At 38.5% G+C, this 19,113-nt stretch overlaps 1 protein-coding gene across 2 annotated transcripts in view; it reads right to left on the reverse strand.

Annotated features, from left to right (window-relative positions):
* The window catches only part of DPP10 (dipeptidyl peptidase like 10), a 434,475-nt gene that overhangs the window by 191,366 nt on the left and 223,996 nt on the right, over positions 1-19,113 (reverse strand). For both annotated transcript variants that reach the window (XM_054277922.1, XM_054277921.1), the window contains exon 2: positions 4,060-4,174. In XM_054277922.1, the coding sequence (XP_054133897.1) occupies positions 4,060-4,174 (115 nt within the window). The remainder of the gene's footprint in view (positions 1-4,059; positions 4,175-19,113) is intronic.

Genomic DNA, 19,113 nt, shown 5'->3' on the forward strand with positions numbered 1-19,113 from the left:
CAAAAAAAACCAAAACAAAACAAAACAAAACAAAACCAAAACAAAACAAAACAAAATAGTAGTTTGCTTTCTTTTCCTTTAAGAGTAGTATGAGAGTGGGTATGGAGAGGTCAGTCCTAACCTTGAACAGTTTATCTACTGGACATAATCCAAATGGATTCTCTTCCCAGAGCTTGATTTCACTCCACCCTTTCCACAAAAAGTGTTTTTCTGACTATTTGTCTGACCTAAATGTTCTCTAAAGTAATTTTTCTGAAAAAGTATCTTTTTTTTTTCTATCATGAGTGAGTTTTCCTTGAGTCTCTGATCAGGCAGGTGCCACTTTGCTCAACAGCAAGTGCACATATCAGTAGGCATGGTTTAAATGCCAACATCAATATCTCACTAATCAAGTCCTAGAAAAAGCATTTGAGTCTTCCACACCTTCAGAAACTGTAAGTTAACATGAAGGTAGAAATACTGACAGTCCCAAAAGGAAAAAAAACAGGTTTAAGTATTATGCCAAAACACCTGTACAGGGGAGGCCAAATCCATACAACTCTTAGGCTGTGCTTAAATGGGTTTCATATAAAACTTTAGGCTGCTAATACTTTCAATTGAACATTTGTCAGTTTTGAGATACAGATCAACAGTGGCTCATCAGATATGTCTTCACATAATTCCTACAATGTGGAACATACTGTCAGGAATGATTTAAAGGCACTGTTATCTAAAAATCTACTTAAGACTATTTTAGTATATGCATGTCTGAGATGAAAACTCAAAAGTATAAAATAGAATAAAAGCAGAAAAAGAAAGGTGCCTGTGTTATATTTATACTGACATACAAACCAAATGATGGCATCTCATGGTGGTCTCTGTGTCTCTGCACTGGTCACTGATTGCCAATATAAAGATATAAGATTATTCCCAAGGTATTTTCTTCTGTTTTCTCTTAAATATTTCTCCAAATCTACTCCAAATATTAAACAAAAATCACTAGATTCATAATGCAGTTCCCCCAGAGGACAGACAGGCCCCTGTTCTGAAACTTGCAAGTTTTTCCACTCCAGTCCTCTGCTTGAACAAGGGCAACTTCATTCTTTGGCATCTCTGTGCACTGTCTTTATCATTGCACTTTTCTAATTTTGAAGAAAACCAGCAGGGATATTTGCCTGCAAGCCTTCTACTCCCAGGTAACGAGCAGTGTAGCAATTTCTACTTGCTGGGAGCAGTGGGGTTTATTTAATGTACTCCTTAGTCCATGGGGCTCACAGAGAGTTCCTGAGCCCCAACAAGTGGTTACTGGGCTGAGTTCATTCAGACTCTGTCACTAATGTTTTACATCACTGGATGATTTGTTCTTCTACTTTTCCATCTCTTTTTGAGAACACTCAGACATTTATAAAGATTCTGAGTATTATCATAGATTAAAAACAAGATTAAATGATCAGAAATGTTACTAATATTGTTGGTACGATACATTTACTCAAATCACAAACATAATTGTAACACAGAGGTTTCAAATTTGAATAAAAGCCAAGATATTAATAGGCCAAAATACATCTCTTATTTCAACAGAGATCCTGCTTAGTATTGTATAGTCAAGTTATATTTCATGTAATAAAAGATAATACAAAAAGAAAATCAAGAATTTCCTTTTAGTTTTAACATAGTTTCCATCTTTAGTGGAAACTAAAGCCTCTTTGAAGCCTTTTGCAAATGAATTACATTTTCTTTTAAAAACATGCTGTCCCATATGGAAGCATTGATCCCTCTATGAAAAGGCAGGAAAGCTGCTGCTCAAAATCCGAGAGAAGTCAAATGACAGCTGTTAGTGTACACAGAACTAAGAGTTTCTTATATTGTGGACAAAACAATGTGTAAATAATTGCAGGCAAAAGAGATCATTGCTGTTGTGTTTGGCATATCAGTAAGTACACTTTTGCCTCCAAAAAATACCAGTGAAACAATCATGCTTCTGAGCCATAGCCATCTGAAATTATCATCATTTCCATAAAAAGAAGCAGCATGATGTACAGTGTTTAGGGGAATTTACATGAAATCTAAGAAGCACCCATCCATACAGGCAGAACTAAACAGGGAGAGAACTCTCTGATGCTCAAAATACTACTAGAAATGAACACTGAAACATCCCAGGGTAACAAAGGACATTTGCACTGAATATCTTAATTCAGACCTGTTCTATTTTATGAGAAGGATTTTCAAACCCAAATATTTATAATAACAAATTAGCATTAACTTGGAACTGAGCACTTCACAATAGCCAGATGTGAATGGGGGTCTCTACTCTTTTCCTCCCCTCAAATATGAACATCCCACAGTGATCTTAACACATGTTCATGACAAAGAAGTGTCAACTATAGTGCTTAGAGGAACAAAATATCTGCTTCCCAAACCACTAATAATTCATAATAATCAAATAAATAATGAAAGTGAAGGGGGAACAGCAATGATTAGGGCCAAAACAGGGCAATGATCTATCCTACCATGCACCTCAAAGCTTTCCATGGTGAGCATTTCCAAGCTGCAGGAAAGCCCAATTTTGCAGAGCTAGATTGTTCTGGGAGAAAGGTTTTCATTCCTATCAAGCTTCACAGTCTCTATGGGATATCTCAGAGCATCTGAGCTGACAGAACTAGTTTCCACTTGCATGACTTCAACTGAAATGTAGGTCCCAGCTTACACAAATTTTCAGCCAAGATCTCTGGATTTTGAAACAGCCTCAGAGATGTTGTAATTCACTGAGCTTTTTTAACATTTTTTTTTAAGTTAACATTCCCCTAGGTTGTTTATTCTGTTTCCATGAGTGCCTTCAAGGATTTCAGCTTATGTTTTATATCATTAATAATTCTATGTAGATATAAGAGCCACAACTGAAAGTTATTATTGTAGGTTCCAGCAAACACTTGATATTTTATAAGTCTTCAAAAAAAGGGAAACATCCTCCTTGAAACAAAAAACAGTCTTCTGTCTTAGACTGTAATAGGATACACTACCATGTGCTCTCAAAATCTCTTTTTTCTTATTCCCTGAAGAAGGCTCCTATTCACTGAGACTACAGCAGCACAACTTTGCTTTTATTTCTCTCAACTTGATCTAAGTGGAAATAAGCAAACAGTTATTTTGGACAGCACCCTGCATAAGGAGTAGATATTTTTACAAAACAGAGGAAGCAGACTATCCCATACTGTTCCTGCCTTCTTTTTCCAGCTGCCTCATCCCCTCTGACAAGCAAAGCTTTTGGATCCTTTTCTATTTATCCTCAGCACCTTCCTCTAAAGCAGCAGCCCTGTGCTGCTGCACTTGCTCATGCACAGCTTCCCTCGGTGATTGCATCTCGTGGCCAAATAGCCTGGAACCATTATTTACTGAAAAGAGCTTCATTAACTTTCTGGTTTACACAAACTGAGCACTTCAATGGCAGAATATTTGCAGACCAATATTTACTATCCAGGCATGCCATGCAAATCAGGTACTTTACACTCCAACTTTAAAACTGGCAAAGGATTCAAAGTTTGGGGTTTTTTTAAACTTGTGCAGTGTTTTCTCTTTTTGTCTACTTCTTCTCTTTTTTGTCTACTTCTTCTTGCCCTCTCCCTTTTTTTTTTCTGTGACTGAGCCATTACTTTTCCATTGTTGTTTCTGAAAGAAAGAACTTGTGCATGTACAGATGGAATATCCATGTTCATGATTCAGTGAGAAGTTGCATTCTCAGAATCAGTTTTCCATGGAATACAATTTTCTCTTAGCTCATCTCTGAATCTGAAATTACACAAAAAACCAACAACAAACTCTTGAAGTCAGCCCACACTTGCTGAGACTCACAAGGATTGCTGTAACCCCCTAAGACAGACAGAATCCCAAGGATCTATTGCCAACTCCAAATATTTCTGCTCCCCAAAGCCTCCAGCAGCTCCCGAGTCCCTACAGCACCAAATTTACAACAGCCACAAGTTAAGAATGCTCAAAGTCAAGAGACACTTTAACATCCATTGCTTTATGACTGCATTATGAATCAACAGACCTTTAATAAGACAAAATAAAGAAGAAGGTTACCTGGGGTTAAAAGAATGACTGACATGGTGATGAGTGAACAAACAACCAGAATCACCAGCAGCGCAATTGCAATTCCCTTCCAGTTCCTCTGCGGAGGGCTGTTACTTCCAAGTTCCTACAGGAATGGAAAAAAGTGAAATAAAAGGAAAAGACCACGTTTCTCAAACATACATTTCCAGAACTAATAGCAACAGGAATATTGCTCTGTGCATGCTCATAATGTGCATGGGAGGTGATCATGATCTCTCCCCTCTCCACAGCACACAGAGTCATCCAAAGGTGCGCAATTCTCATGCTTTTTTAATAGATTTTTTCCTTTTTTTTAATATATATATGTAATTTTGTACCCCTAAGAGCCAATCAAATGATGTTATGCAAGCTGTCCAAAATACAACTGGTGTTAAAATGTCCTGAACATAAACTTCAGGACAATATCAACTAGCAGTTTATAAGATAATTACAGAAATGAAATGTAGCAATTTACTGTAATTCCACCTAACATGGTATGGACCATAAAGGTTTAAATACACATCCTTTTTAATGCACACTATTAAACTTATTTGTAATAGAAAGCATTAGCAAAACTGCCTGAGGCTGCAACTATTCCATCTGAAGCTACAAGCTCTTTTTCTCTATGCAGTAGATCAACTGTAAACTGCTCCCCTCTTAGTTATAAAAAAACAACAGCAGCTCATAACAAATGTTAAATGAATGCTTCTGTAAGTACCAGTGCACTTAAGCCTCCACCCTCTGAGCTACACGTTTAACTCCTGCCAGGCACCATTTACATATTTTCAATCCTAGCAATGCACTGCCCACATTCATGGTACAGTTTGAGACCAAACAGCACATAAACAGCTAAAAACACAATGACAAAACTAGTGCAATTGTTTCTTACAACCCAAACACTCCCTCACAGAAAACAGTATTTTATCTATCTAGATTTGGTAGGCAGAAATGTTTCTCTACCACAATTACATGTGCCTTTAGTTACTATTAATTTTATTTAATAAACAACTATTATTAATAATAATTAATTAATTATCAATTAAATATTATTATTTTTGCTATGGTGAATGCTTTAGGTTTATTTTCCTAGAATTACATGCTATGGGAGGATTGCAAAAAACCAAATAAAACCAAAACAAAACAAAGAAAAAATCTCCTGCCATGTTTTACAAGCTTCCAAAAGCATGGTAAAATTTTTTCACATTCGCATTATTTCATTTTGTATTTCTGGGTTATAATGAGTGTGAAATGGGTAAGTCTTAACAGAGAGTGGCAATTTTCTTGTGCCTTCTTGGCTCACATGCGCTACTTCAGCATCACAGCATCACCCACAGCAGCAATTGTGTCTTTAACTTCTTAAACGTTGTTTTTTTAACTCCTTGCCAGTTCATTTCTACCTATAAAAGACACTTTCTCTCCCTGGTCCTCTTTTCCAGAAAATAAAAGGGGAATTGTCCAACACAGGCTCTAAGCAATCCCACAGGGAATTCTCACAGCCGTCCTGAGTGCATCACAGCTCCCTGCAAGGAATGTCCCCACTTCTGCCCATTGGACACATCATGCTGCCCAGCCTTCCTGAGACTGCTCATTTTTGAGATTTTTACTCTCACCAGAGTGGCAGAGCAGCCATTCTGTCTCCTCAGGGCAGCCCCTACCATGGCTTCAGCACTCAGGGGGAAAAATGGTGTAAACAGGAACTCCTGGCATCCATCTCCTTTCTCCACCCCATTGCCCCTGCTTCCCAACCACTTTCAAGCCTGCTTGTTTCCCTCATTTTCCTTCCTCCCTTGTGAAATGCTAATTACCACAGCCTGTGTGGCCTTAGACATTGCAGGGATCCACAGCTTTTCCACAAAAACACAGAATTTCTGCGTCCTGCAGGTGAACTCAGATCCAAGCTATGATTTTCCCTTAAGTAAGAATTATTTTAATAGCACAGTCTAGCAAACACAAACTTATTCTAGAGCATCACAGTGTTAGCCTTATTTAAATGACATCTGACAGAGTCCAGTTTAAGACAGGAACTAGAAGCTCACAGAACCAAGTGCTGATGAGAAAACTTTAGTTTCCCTGAGAGAATTGTAAAACCCTATTCCAAAGAACTGACTTAAAAATGACAGAAGCTGGACAACTTGATGAATGTGCCAAAGCTTCTAAAAAAAATGTACCAAGTCCTTATTATTCACAAGGTTCTTCTCGTCAGACATGAATATTGTTCAGTTTCTAAAAATAAAGCTTCATTTTAAATACCTCTGCAAATCTGTGAAAGGAGAATACCAAAGAGATGAATCAAGTACTGAGCACACAAAGCTTAATGGTACCCACAGTGAGAAAGAAGAGTTTCCAGCTAGCTGAAAGTTTGGGGAATGGCATAAAAAGGATTTGTCTCAAATTAAGATATTTGGTTTTAAATTTGGATGAAAATCACAAGTTGTATCAAATTATTATATTGGAAATTATTAAAGTCATGATGATGTTATTGAGTGACAACATTCTTGTAAGACATTTATGAAGCTACTGTACACAAACAATATTAGAAAACTGAAATATTAGAAATATTGATGAAATATGAAGAAAAATTGAAATTAAATAAAATTAAATATTCGAAAAATTACTATAATGAAGTGAATTCATAGCACAGTCTCTATCAAGGGCATCTCCAATTAATTCTTTTGATGCTAACCAATGCAACTCTCGGGCTGTAGCCTACAAAGTTTTAAAACAGTGGAAGCTGCAGTCCTTCAACAATAAAACATTTTTAGCCTCGTGCTGCTTTGAAATGGCCATGAGCAAAAGGCAGCTAAAGAGATCTCTGGGCTGTGTATCACTGGCAAGGCAGAAGCTGTGATTTCTGAGCGTGACAAGAAGGTAGAGCCCTTCAAGAGGAAACACCACAGAGAGCCATACAATGAGAAGCTTTTGACAACATGTAGTTTCCCCATAACTATCTGCTAACTGGCACATGACAACAATGCAGACACAGATGGAGATTTAAGGATTTGATCTCCTAAATAGGCTCTTTTATTAATGTGGTTTGAAAAAAATACCAGCCCTTAAATATGGTGGTTTATATATAACACTACCTATAATGTTATTATAGATTTTACAGTCTAACTCTAATGAATCAGAAAATGGCAGCACAAAGAATAATACAATTGCAAGTTTTCTCATTATTTATAGCAGCTTTTTCACAAACCATTTAATTGCATTGTTGCCAAAAACAATCCTCAAGTAACACATATTTCTGAATGCAATTTGTGACTGAGTAATACCTTACTAAAACACAGCTAAAAAGGGAAAAATTAAATACTTCTTGCACAAAATCCTTGCACACCAATGTTAGAGATTCCGATGGTTCCAATTGCTGCTGTTGTCAAATGTTGGAGACCACGTTTACCAAGAGCCTGCAAGCACTCACCATCAGCGATCTCAGTGCATGCAACCCAAGGACAAAGCCTAAAGTTCCTGCTCTGTGATTGTCTCCATCCACTTTCTGAAAGTGGTTGAAAAGACCCATAAAACACAGGTCTTACAAAAGCATGCACCTTTTGTGTGATACAGCACCACAGGGGCTGCAAATCCTGCAACCAAAAAAAAAGGCTGAAGTAACCAAAAGAAAAACCGAAGGAAGCAAAGGAAAGCTAAAGGAACCAAAAGAAAGGCTAAACCAAAAACCTGCAGGGACTGGGTGTGGGACGTAGGACAGGTTGAGGCTGTCAGAGGACAAATGAGTCATTTCAACCCTTCTGCAGCCCTCTGTGCTGAATCCCACTCACGACTGCAAAACAAGGTATTTCAGAGGGAAATGCTGAAAAAAATACATCCAGCAAATATGCAAAGCAAATATAATTCGAATAGGCTGAAGCATCTTTCTCTCTCCTTTTCTAGGCTATTTTCTAGATATATAGTCCATCTCCAAACACAGTTCTCAGGCTGATAATGAACTGATTCACTACAGGCATGAAAATCTTTGAAGCAGCAAAAAGACATGGCTTTGAATATCACAATCTATGGCACAGAATCATAAACAGTTTGGGTTGGAAGGGATCTTAAAGATCAGCTCAGTCCAAGCCCCATCTTCCACTGGACCATCTTGCTCAAAGCCCATCCAGACTGCCTTTCAACACTGGCAGGAGACCCACAGCTTCTCCCAGGAGCCTGTTCCAGATCCTCACAGTGAAGAATTTCTTTCTTATGTCTGATGTAAGCCTGCCCCATTCAGTCTGAGGCCATTCTCCCTTATCCAGTCACTACAAGCCCTTGTAAAAAGTCCCTCTCCAGCTCTCCTGTAACCCCTTTACAAGTTGCTCTAAAGTTTTCACAGGGCTTTCACGACTCCAGGCTGAACAGCCCCACCTCTCCCAGCCTGACTGTGCAGGAGAGGTGCTCCAGCCCTCTGAGCACCTTTGTGACCTCCTCTGGACTCCCTCCAACAGGGCCCACACCCTTCTTACCCTGCAGGCCCCAGAGCTGGATGCAGCCCTGCAGGAGGGGTCTCACCAGAGCAGGGGAGAGAGGCAGAGCCCCCTCCCTGCCCTGCTGCCCCAGGGGATGGATGCAGCCCAGGATGCAGCCAAGGATGCTGCTGATCTCTGTCCTGCAAGTGCACATTGCTGGGTCACACTGAGCTTTTCACTCAGCAGCACCCCCAAAGTCCTCCTCCTCCTCAGGGCTGCTCTCAATCCATCCTCTGCCTGGCCTTTATTTGTGCCTGGAATTGCCACAACCCACATGGAGGACTCTGCACTTGGCCTTGCTGAACTTGAACATGGGCTCATCTCTCAGGCCTGTCAGGCTCATGTGGGACAGTGACAAAAGCCTTGCACAAGACCATGGCACTCTCTTTGCCCTGATACACCAATGCTGTAACTCTAGAAGGCTGTAGGCTCATTCAGCATTTCTTTTGTTCTCTATTTTTAAATAAAATACAAATTCTGCCACAGATGTTTTATATTTAGAATAAAAAAAACCATTACATTGCCTCCATAATGGTTGTATTACACTATATTCTAAAAAGAAGACCTAAGTTCCTATTACAATAGAAATAAAAACATGAAACTAAATTCGTCTAGATTTATTTCAAATAAAAATATTTTTTATCTCTTGACACAAAAATGCAATCACATATTTTAAGTAGTATTGGGGATATTGATTTGAGAAAAAAATCACTCAGAATTAAGAGACGTAGTAGAAGAATGCACAAAAAACTTTCAAATATTTCCATATTTCTACCTGAACAAACTTACAATCTTTCTTGTAAGCAGCATAACCAGAAAAAAAAAGCTTCCTGAAGCTTATCGAGTCTCACAGTTTTATTGTTAATCAATGAGGATAAAAAGTCTTTAAGACATAATTTTTCCAGCAAGTGTGTACAACTAAGGTTGTTGTAAGAGAACAAAAGGTCAGAAAATATTGGCATAGCATGCTGCATTAGTAAGTCAGGTTTCTGAATTATCCTAACAGCATTTTCTGGATTTCTTGGAAAACTCTTTGTGTAAACCACAGTTTCCACCATGGAAATCGTGCCAGAAGCAACAGCAGAATGCCTGGTGGGAGCAGAAATGTGGAAGGGCACTGGGTAAAGCCTGAGGAGTTCTGAGTTCTTTTCCAGAAGACATTGGGTGGTTAAAATGCAGGATCCCCTTTGGGAGAAGGAGTGAAAACCAAACTTTCAGAGACAAGCTAACCCTGACAAACCAACCTGCTTTTTCTCATAGAGCTTCTGCTCATGCTGCATCAACTCAGCTGATAAATGCAGAAAATATGCATTTCTCTACAATAAAGCTAAGAACAAGAATTCAAGCAGTTTTATCTATTTCTGCTGGGTTCAGCTCAAACTGAATGCAGAGATTCTGCCACAATTTCTGCAGTCCAGAGTGAACTTTACCAAGTTGCTGTGCCTGACAGTCCAGGTGTGCAGATGCACATTGGTGTTTACCCCTGGACTGTGGTTATTTGGAACACAAAACCCACCAGTAGTGTCTGGGGCTTGCCTGGTTTTGTGTTGAGACAGGTGAAAGATCTTAGAGGAGCTTGGTTTGGGCTGTAGCAGTTTCTGCCAGCACGGCATCTTCTGATGCTCTGAATAAATCACCTGCTTCCTTTTGTCTTTTTTTCTTTTTTTCTGTCACCAGGACAAAGCCTACAGAGAAAAGCACTAAGGAGAATCACAGCCCCCTCCTTATTTTGGCAAGAATTTCAGGGGCAAAGTGCATTAGAGTAGGAAAAGCAAACGTAATATGCTTTGCAGTAGGAATGAGAATGAGTCTCGCTCTGCAGCTCAGATGTAATCACAACAACATCACTTCATTAAACTCTTGCCATTTGCATTCCCCAAACATAAAGAAAAAGCGATAAAAGAAAAAAAAGACTAATAATTTCATGTCACATTTCAGGTGTTTTAAAAGACAGACTCAATACACTTATAATGGAAAGATTGCAGTCTTTCCAAAGCTCTTTGTAGAGCTGGGCTTGCAACTGATATTAAGTACTACCTGCCCTGGGTTTGCAGTGTTCTATTTAAAGGGAAATTACCCCAGCAAGCCTTCTGATTTTGTGATTAAGTGATTGTGTCCATTCCATTCCAGCTGTTTTTGACTAATCCCACGGCCTAGATAGCAAGAGAGATTAAAAGACAGATCCACAAAGTGGCTCAGGATAGTGCTAATCCATTTGCATAAGTACCTATCATTTTCATCCCTCATGTTCCCTTTAAAATCCTCTGTGTTAGAAGATCCTGTTGCTACAGTTCTTGTCTCAATGATTATGGTCACACAATTGCTTTCCCCGGTCAATATCTTTATTCATGAAAACATTGGCACTTCTTTTCAGAGTCACTGTAAAATGCCACTTTCAGAGGAATTCAGGATTCTGTCAGCTCTATGGATAACTGGCATTTAAAAAAGAGAGCAGCTTGTTAGCAATTACCCTGCTCAGAGCAGGTGCAGGGTTTGGATATGGGAACAATCTCTCTACATATTTTTATTTCTTTGTGGTGCTCTGGTAGAACAAAGCCATCCTTTTGTATAGCCTAAGTGAAAACAAACCCAGACCAAAACAACCAAAACAAACCCAAACCCACCCTCCTCAGGAAAAATAAACTAAAACAAATGCGCACATATAGGTCATTCTGAGAAGTGTTGATCACTCGCACTGGTTATTAAACTTAAAAAACACTTTGTGCTTTCTTTCAGCTTGATCATTTTTGCTCTAAGTAGAGAGATCTTTTCCTTGGACCTGCAAGTGTCCATTCATGAACTGGATCTTGGTTGTTGGGGGTATTTTGGAACAGCTTAGTCAACACCCTTAGTTCCAACTACTAACAAAAAAAAAAACAACCCAGAAACATTTATGGAATCTATTTAATGTATTATGGCCAGCATTAAGAACACATTCCACATCTTCCCACTCATTTTGCAGTGTACCTTGTAACACTTACTCAGAGACAATGAGCTAGCTATTACACTAGACAAACAAGTAAAAGCTTAACTTCTAAAGCAGTCTGCTGAAACCCTTGTTCAAGGTCTAATCCCAGCAGATGAGTTTAAACCTCAGGTCATTATTCCTGCATGTAATAAATACAAAAGCAGAGATGGGTCAGCACAACTGATCAAAACAAAAGGGAAAATTTGTGCCCATCGCTAACACAGTAGCATTCAAACAGGGAGGGGGGGAAGTAAACTATCAGAGTTCTCAATATTAAAGAAACTACAGAAAATGCAGGCCATGGAAAATACTGCCATAAGCACTGCTGAGGAGTTGGGGCAGAGGGAGACTTGAATAAAGTAACAATGGATGACAGAACTGGGTTTTAGTTGAAAAAAAGAGCAGTCACACTGTAGAGTGAAGCTGCAGCAGGCAAGGGAGCTCCTCATGCTTTTGGAAGCTGAGCTGAACGCAAGGCACTGCCATGAAGAGATGCAATGCCAGCATCAGAGGCAACTTCACTGAGCCTCAGAATTTCGGAGTTATTATGCCTTTCCACTCTGTGCTCCCGGTCTTTTACAGTTTGTTTCTAACAAGGTTCTGGAAGTAAAAATACTGCACTCTTTCCTTCCAGTCCAGCAGAAACACTTGGAGAGCTGGGGGGAATAACAAAGTTCTGACAAGTGAGGAAGCATCTTGAGGTGACAGAGGTATGGAGGGACATTGAGAGCTACAGGAAGCCACCCTTGGGGATCTCTGCAATTTCCTGAGGATAACAGCTAATGAACAACTGCTTTATTAAACAGGACTCCAACGTGCCCTGCAAATCTCAGCTCCAGACAGAAGGTTGTCCAGAGGAGTCTCACACTCCTTGTGGGGCTGAGCTCACCAACAGCTCTGCCCTGACCTCAGGTTGTGTTCCTTGTGTCCTCACCAGACCAAAGCCCAATATTCACACCATGCCACGTGTTCTTTTCCTCACTCCAGTCTCATCTGGAAGCTAATGAGATCTTTGATTAGGAAAAGCCACCTCCATATCTTGAAGACTGCCTGGGAGATTACATGGAAATGAAGCCAGCAATTTCCAATGAGCCTATGCACCATTTCTACAGGAAATCAACATTTACTTTGCCAGAATTAAAGAAAATTCTTAGGAGTATTTCACTAAAGCAAGTAAGGCCAAGGACAGAAAAAGATGACAAAGCAGCAGGCATAAACATGAATTTATCCAGGTTACTATGATGTAACACAAGAAGTCTGTATAAACACATAAATGGCACAGGCATTTATGGCCATAAAGGTATTTTCACATATTTCTATTGATCCCAAGTCTAATGAAATGTCACAAGATAGTAAAATGTGTCTTCCATTCTTATCCCAATCCCCCAAGTAAAATAACATACCTCAAGAAAAAAGGATTTAAAAAATAAATGAATACAGGCTATCCATGTTGCATACCTATAGGCTTTTCTACAGATATAACAAAGTTGCTGCTGGAATTTGTACTTTTCATTGCTCAGAAACAAAGTTACACTTTGTCTGATTGCTTAAATAAAAAAAGGCTTTAAAATGTATTTTTATTTCTGGATATACTGGCAAGGTCCCATAAGAAATGATCTTTAAGACTGGCATCAATAATTTCAGCATTAATAAGCAGATCTGCTTGACAACACAACACTGCAGTTCACTGAAGGTTAGATAAACAGCAAAGGTTACCAAACTGCAGCAATGTCAAAGTCATATTCAGATCTCTGCCACGTAATTTTACAATTTACATTTAACACAGTGCCCTGTTTTTAATGGTAAAAAACTGCACTGGTGCATGACTTTCAAGTAAGTTCACTGTTAGAGCAGAAAGAACAAAATCAACTTTTGGAGCTTCTCACTGTTCAGGTATCTGTACACATGCTTAATTTTATGCCATTTAACAGTCCTGGAGAATGGATCTGACAGAAACTATTTTAGATGAGTGAGATTAAATCAAGATTTATCAACCTATGAAATACATTTGCAAAGGTTATTTTGCAAATTTACATCAGGATTTTTCTATTTGTTTTCAGATTTACATATAAATTACATGCAAATAAAACAAGTAGTTTAAATCCAAATGTGCCTTAATAAGACTGTGCACATACATATGTACACATGCACATATCACTGAATATATACAGAGATAAATATTATTGAAGTCAACATTCCAATAACCAAATAAAAATGTTAATTAACCAAGGAGTGCCAGTACCAGAAAAGGGAACACAAACAAAATCTCTATGCTTAGGGGGATCTAAAGCAGGAGAAAGTTACATGAGTTTGTCAAGCTCAGGTGAGAATGGGAAACCTGCAACTCTTTATGGAAATATTTGTCAACAAAAATTTAGCAAGCAAAATTACTCAGTCAGTATCACTGGACTCTAATTGGAAATTCATCATTTTATTTTCCCAGTCTGATTCACCATTAAATTACCTGTTTTTCCAGGAAATGGAATTCTATTTAAAGCAGTAGAATACTATGATTCTATGATCAGAAATGAAGATATGGGGGTTTTTTCCTGCACTTTTTTTAGGATAAAAAGACCAGAGAAGTGATCAGGAAATTGGTAGATGTAATACATTATGGTACATTATATAGAGTTAATACATATATATAATAACCCAGCAGAGCCAAGATCACATTTTGCTTTAAAACAGTGCAAGTTCTCATAAGACTAAGGACATCACATTTTTCCAACACTCATACACACATCTAGAGCTTATAAAAAAGCATTTATAGAAAGACACTGGGTCACAAAATCATCTCTTTACATATATTCCACTCAATTAAAAAGCACATTTACTACTAGGAGGAAAAAAAAAACCAGGAATTTCTTGGCTGTTTTACCACACTCATTGATTTTTTTCAGTATACTTCCAGATAATGTAAAAATCCAGCTTTTCTTTCCCTGCAAAGTCATTTTACCTAATGGACAAAACTATCTGCATTAAACACCTCAAAGGCCCTTATCCACTATGTTTCTTTGGGAAAAGTGAGCCACCCAAAAAGAGTCAAGGTGCTCCTATTGGCAAAATTGCAATTATATTACAGTTTATTATAATAAACTGTAACATAATAATGGTGCCAAGAAAAGCAGTGATGCTGTCAAGCACTCTGTGTATGCTTTAATATTTTTACTAATAAAGGTGAGAACATATCACTGTCTTAGAAATTTTGGCAGAAATCCACCCAAACCAGGAGTTTTGACTCAGAGAAAGAAATGAATGGCACCTTTCATTTTCCCCAGAGTAATGTCTTCTTTCTGTCTGATTCCAATGACAAATAAAGCAAGGATGAGCTCTATAAAACACATCATATCTATTTCTTTTGGCTTTCTTGCCATTTAAAAGTTAGAAGAGAAAGATCTTACCAAGGCAGAAGTGGGTACCTGCCTTTGGCAGAGCTGTTACACTAAACATGTAATGATTCATGATTTCATTCAATGATTTCATCATTGGATGACAAGTTCCAAGCAGCCCTGTCACTGAATTTTCCATTAATGCTCTGGAAGATCATTTGTTGTCTACACATCCAGCACTCACAACAGGCACTCAGCTCAAAACCTCTCCTTGGCTCTGAGCTTTAATATAAGAGCCAAATAATTCCTTCAGATCCGTTTCAACAGCTCCTACTGAAATGTCTGGAGGCAAATATTTGACTCAAATGAAGGTGTTGGGCTATGAGACAGGCTGTACCACTATGGCTTTTTTTTTATACTATAGGCCTTAAACAAAATGGATTCTTGTGATACCCCATAATTCCCCAGATTAATAATTTAAAAAGTATCAACCTTCATTTCCTTTTTCTAAATACTTGTTTAGCTTTTAACAAGAATGAATAAACATATTCAGTGTGTACTCAAAAACAAGCTGCTAGAAGTCAGAATCCAGACCTATATGGCCAACTAAATTGAATAACTTCATTAATAAGCTACAAAAGGAATTTTCCCATATTCATGCCATGCAAAAATGGGTTCACAGGTAATCTTGAATGTTCATCAAATACAAACCACTTTCAAAGCAAAAACAGGAGAAAAAAAACAAATTAAAGCAAACAAACCACCCACAGAACAGAAGTCTAGATTTTATCACAGATAAGTGGCAGTGATTAACAAATGTATTTTCAAACTGATGGAAACTCGCCAAGAGTTTGGGTTTCAGCTAATTTACATAAAGGGAGCTGTAACAAAAGTGTTGGTGTAGTTAATACCTGACTTTTGCAGGAGAATTTCTTTCTTCACATTTTGTGTTGATTTGATACCTGTGGGGTTTCCTCCTGTTTTCTGCAGCTCATAGTACCGTATGCTCCTTATTCTCCCCTGAGTAACTGAATAATCTTTTACATCCCTGTCTCCACTGTGTAAACAACTTATGAAATTTTCTGGAAGCAGCTACGTTACAACTCCTGAGATTGCAACTTTAGGCAGCTCTAGCTGTTCCCACAGGATCAAAATTTTGAGGAATATTAAAATAAAAATTAGCAAAGCTGCTTGCAGCTGACCTGACACACGCCAAGTGGCAAAGCCAGCAGCTGGCTGCAAGCTGCTCCTGTGATTTCTGGCTAAAGTGGCCCTTGGAGGAAACAGCTCCTCAATCACAGGGTGTGGAGATGTGCAGCCAAAGCCCCGTGGCTCTTTCCTAGGCACAGGCTACTGAAAATAAAATAAAAACACCAAAACAGCACTAAAGTAGCTCTTCTGCAGCACCTTGAGTGGGAAAACAAAGCCCAGTAACTGCACTCCATCCTTTCTGACTTATGCACCTACTCAATCAGAGTGCATGAAAAAAAACCAAAAACCAACCAAACAAAACCAAAACCCCAAGAGCAAAACAAACCAGAAGTGGCTCTGACAAAGCTGACTTGGACCCAGGTTGGCCTGATGGACCAGCTGGTGGAAAATCTGGTGCTTCCTCACCTCTGCCCCCAGTGTTCCTGCTCATCACAAGCTTACAAATCACTCCATCCCACTCTTAGCAACAAAGGATCCCAAAGCATTTTCCTCTGCACAGTCTGCTCACCCAGACTTGATTGGAGGTTAATGGGGACAATTACAGAGTTTTTTTAAAAATTTTGTCATGAAAACTAACATCAGTAAAAAGCTCAGCTTCTAAAATCCAATCAGTCCTATTTGATGATGGAGCACTATTTCCATTAGTGCTTTCCACAGAAGCCTTTGAGAGCAAAAAACCATCACTTCTCACATATTTGAAAGTGAAATAAAAGTATTAATCTCATCAGTTCACAAAGACTACCTACCTACAAGAGAATGTTCTGCAAAACAACATGATGCTTTAATTACATGGTGTTTCAGCACGATGTAGCAAGAGAAACTGAAGCAATACATCTTATAGGAAAAGAATTTGAAGGCTCTAATCCAGTAAAACAACTGCGTATCTACATTGTTAAAAATTGTTCTTAATTAAAATGTATCAAAATGGTTTCTTATGTACCACAGTTGGAATGTAGCAAATGCTCTTCTGACCTAGGAAACAAAGTTTTGGTAGCAATTGTTCCATTATTTCCCCTAGAAGGGGAGTATGCATGCATTATTCTATTTATACTTCATACTGCACACAGGATTTTGCAAAAGAAAAGTCTGACATTTTGACTTGATAATGTTATTACCTGTGTAATTTTATTCTGAGCATTTGGGAGGAGTGTTTACTTCCTACTACAAGCACAAAGCTGGATTGTTTTTTAAGGATGGAAAAATGAATAAAAATAGCAGACATCTGAAAACATCCAAGAGGATAATGAAGAGTTTTTCAAGTACAACTGCAACAACAGCAATTGTATACATCAACTTCTGAAACAAGAAGCTACTAAAAATATACAAAATAATTCTTCTGGGTGCCCTTAACGAAGTGGGAATCAAAAAATGCAGTTTATCCAGAAGCTACCTCATTACCACTCACTATCTCACCCCAAGTGTACCACCCATCTCTGAATATATCTGCATCAGTAGCCAACACACTGCAAGGCACTGCAGTAAGAATGTTTTATTTTCTGTTTTTCATGCACTCCCTGTGGTGTTTAGTTGCGTATTTAGGTAACCCTGCAAGTGAGCAATGGAAGAAACCCTTGGTGCCTCTGTCAATAATTTATTTAAAAGCTGCAACTTCAAATATTTAAGCATACCAAGCAAGAAAAGGGCAGAAGCTGTTTAAAAAAAAATGAGACCCATTCTGATTCTTCCAGCCACTCAGTAATTACTGCATTAATGTGAAGGTTACAAAGAAAAGAAAAAAATATTATTGAGATAACAAGGGGAGCTATTGTTGCAGGACAGAGAAGAATTAAATCAATGCCTCAACTACAGCCCCTTGATGAGGAAGGGCCACAAACAACCCTTGGCAGATCCCTTCATGAGCATGCACATCTCCCCCAGCCCTCACCTGTGCTCCAAACTGAGGGTACAATTAGGTGTGCTCTGACTGCAGCCAGGCTGATCTGCAGACTGCACTGGTAAATTACAGGTGAGTGGAAGAAGTCATCAGGACAACTAATTGTGGCTTAAATGTAATTTATGAAACCCTGGTCAGACAGGAGTGGAGGAAAAGTGGAAATTCACTCAGCTCAAACAGCACAAGTAACCATGAACAGCTCTACCCCCCCTGTGACCCTTTCCTTTTGTTATTATGGAAAAAATAAATTATAATAAGGCCACTCTTATCTCAGAGGAGAATATCTTCATGACCCACACCTGTCCTGATGCCTGCACCTGAGCAGTCAATGACACCTAACCAAGGGCAGATCTGGGTGCTGCCACATGGCACCAACACAAAAATGTGGATTTAAAGAAATAATGTCACACTTTCAATTATAGATCTGATTTTCAATCATACTCCTTTTATGGGTCACTGTCTTCTGAGATTACAACAGTAATTTCCACACCTGAAAATTAGACTGATCATCACAGGATGGGTAAATCTTCATGAAGTCCTTTATCAGTTATAAGTGGCTCTGAACCTGGCTGCTGTTTAATGAACCAGGTGACAGAGATAATACAAGGTCAAAGGAGAATAAAATACTTGGAGTATGGAAAATTTCCATCCCAGAAGAACCAGGATTATCTAAAAATGAAGAGAGGCAAAATGTCACTATTTAGTGCATTTCAACTTTTTTTTTACTCTTATTTACAAGTTTCTCATCTTAATTGTCAGATTTCTGTCCACGTCTATATCCAAACTGGTACCAAGGTTTCCTTATACCAAAAGAATGGAAAATTCAGGGAAGAAAAAATTTAGAAGACAAAACACGTACACTCAGAAATTCAAAATTTTCTAAGACTGGCAAATGTAGGCACCTAAAGCTTCAGAAAATCAGAGCACTTTAGAGAGTTTTCATTGAGAACAGCAATCAGCTTGTGGTGTATTTCAGAGTAGTGTAAGTTTTTTGCTTTAACAGTGAGTGCTTGTCCATCTCAGCAGAATAAAACCAATAGAATAAAATTAACTTGGCACTATTTTAAGGGGGTTTTGACTCATTTCCTAAAGCCTTCAGAAGGTTTTTCATTTTGTCATTTTGCCACAGAAGTAGTCATCCAGAATAAAGATTAAGAAACATCAGAACCCTAGTCTAATCAATTC

Source organism: Melozone crissalis, unplaced genomic scaffold (genome assembly GCF_028551555.1).
Source record: "Melozone crissalis strain CALT ecotype California unplaced genomic scaffold, PUWL_Pcris_2 ptg000023l_1, whole genome shotgun sequence".
In the NCBI taxonomy this organism is placed as follows: domain Eukaryota; kingdom Metazoa; phylum Chordata; class Aves; order Passeriformes; family Passerellidae; genus Melozone; species Melozone crissalis.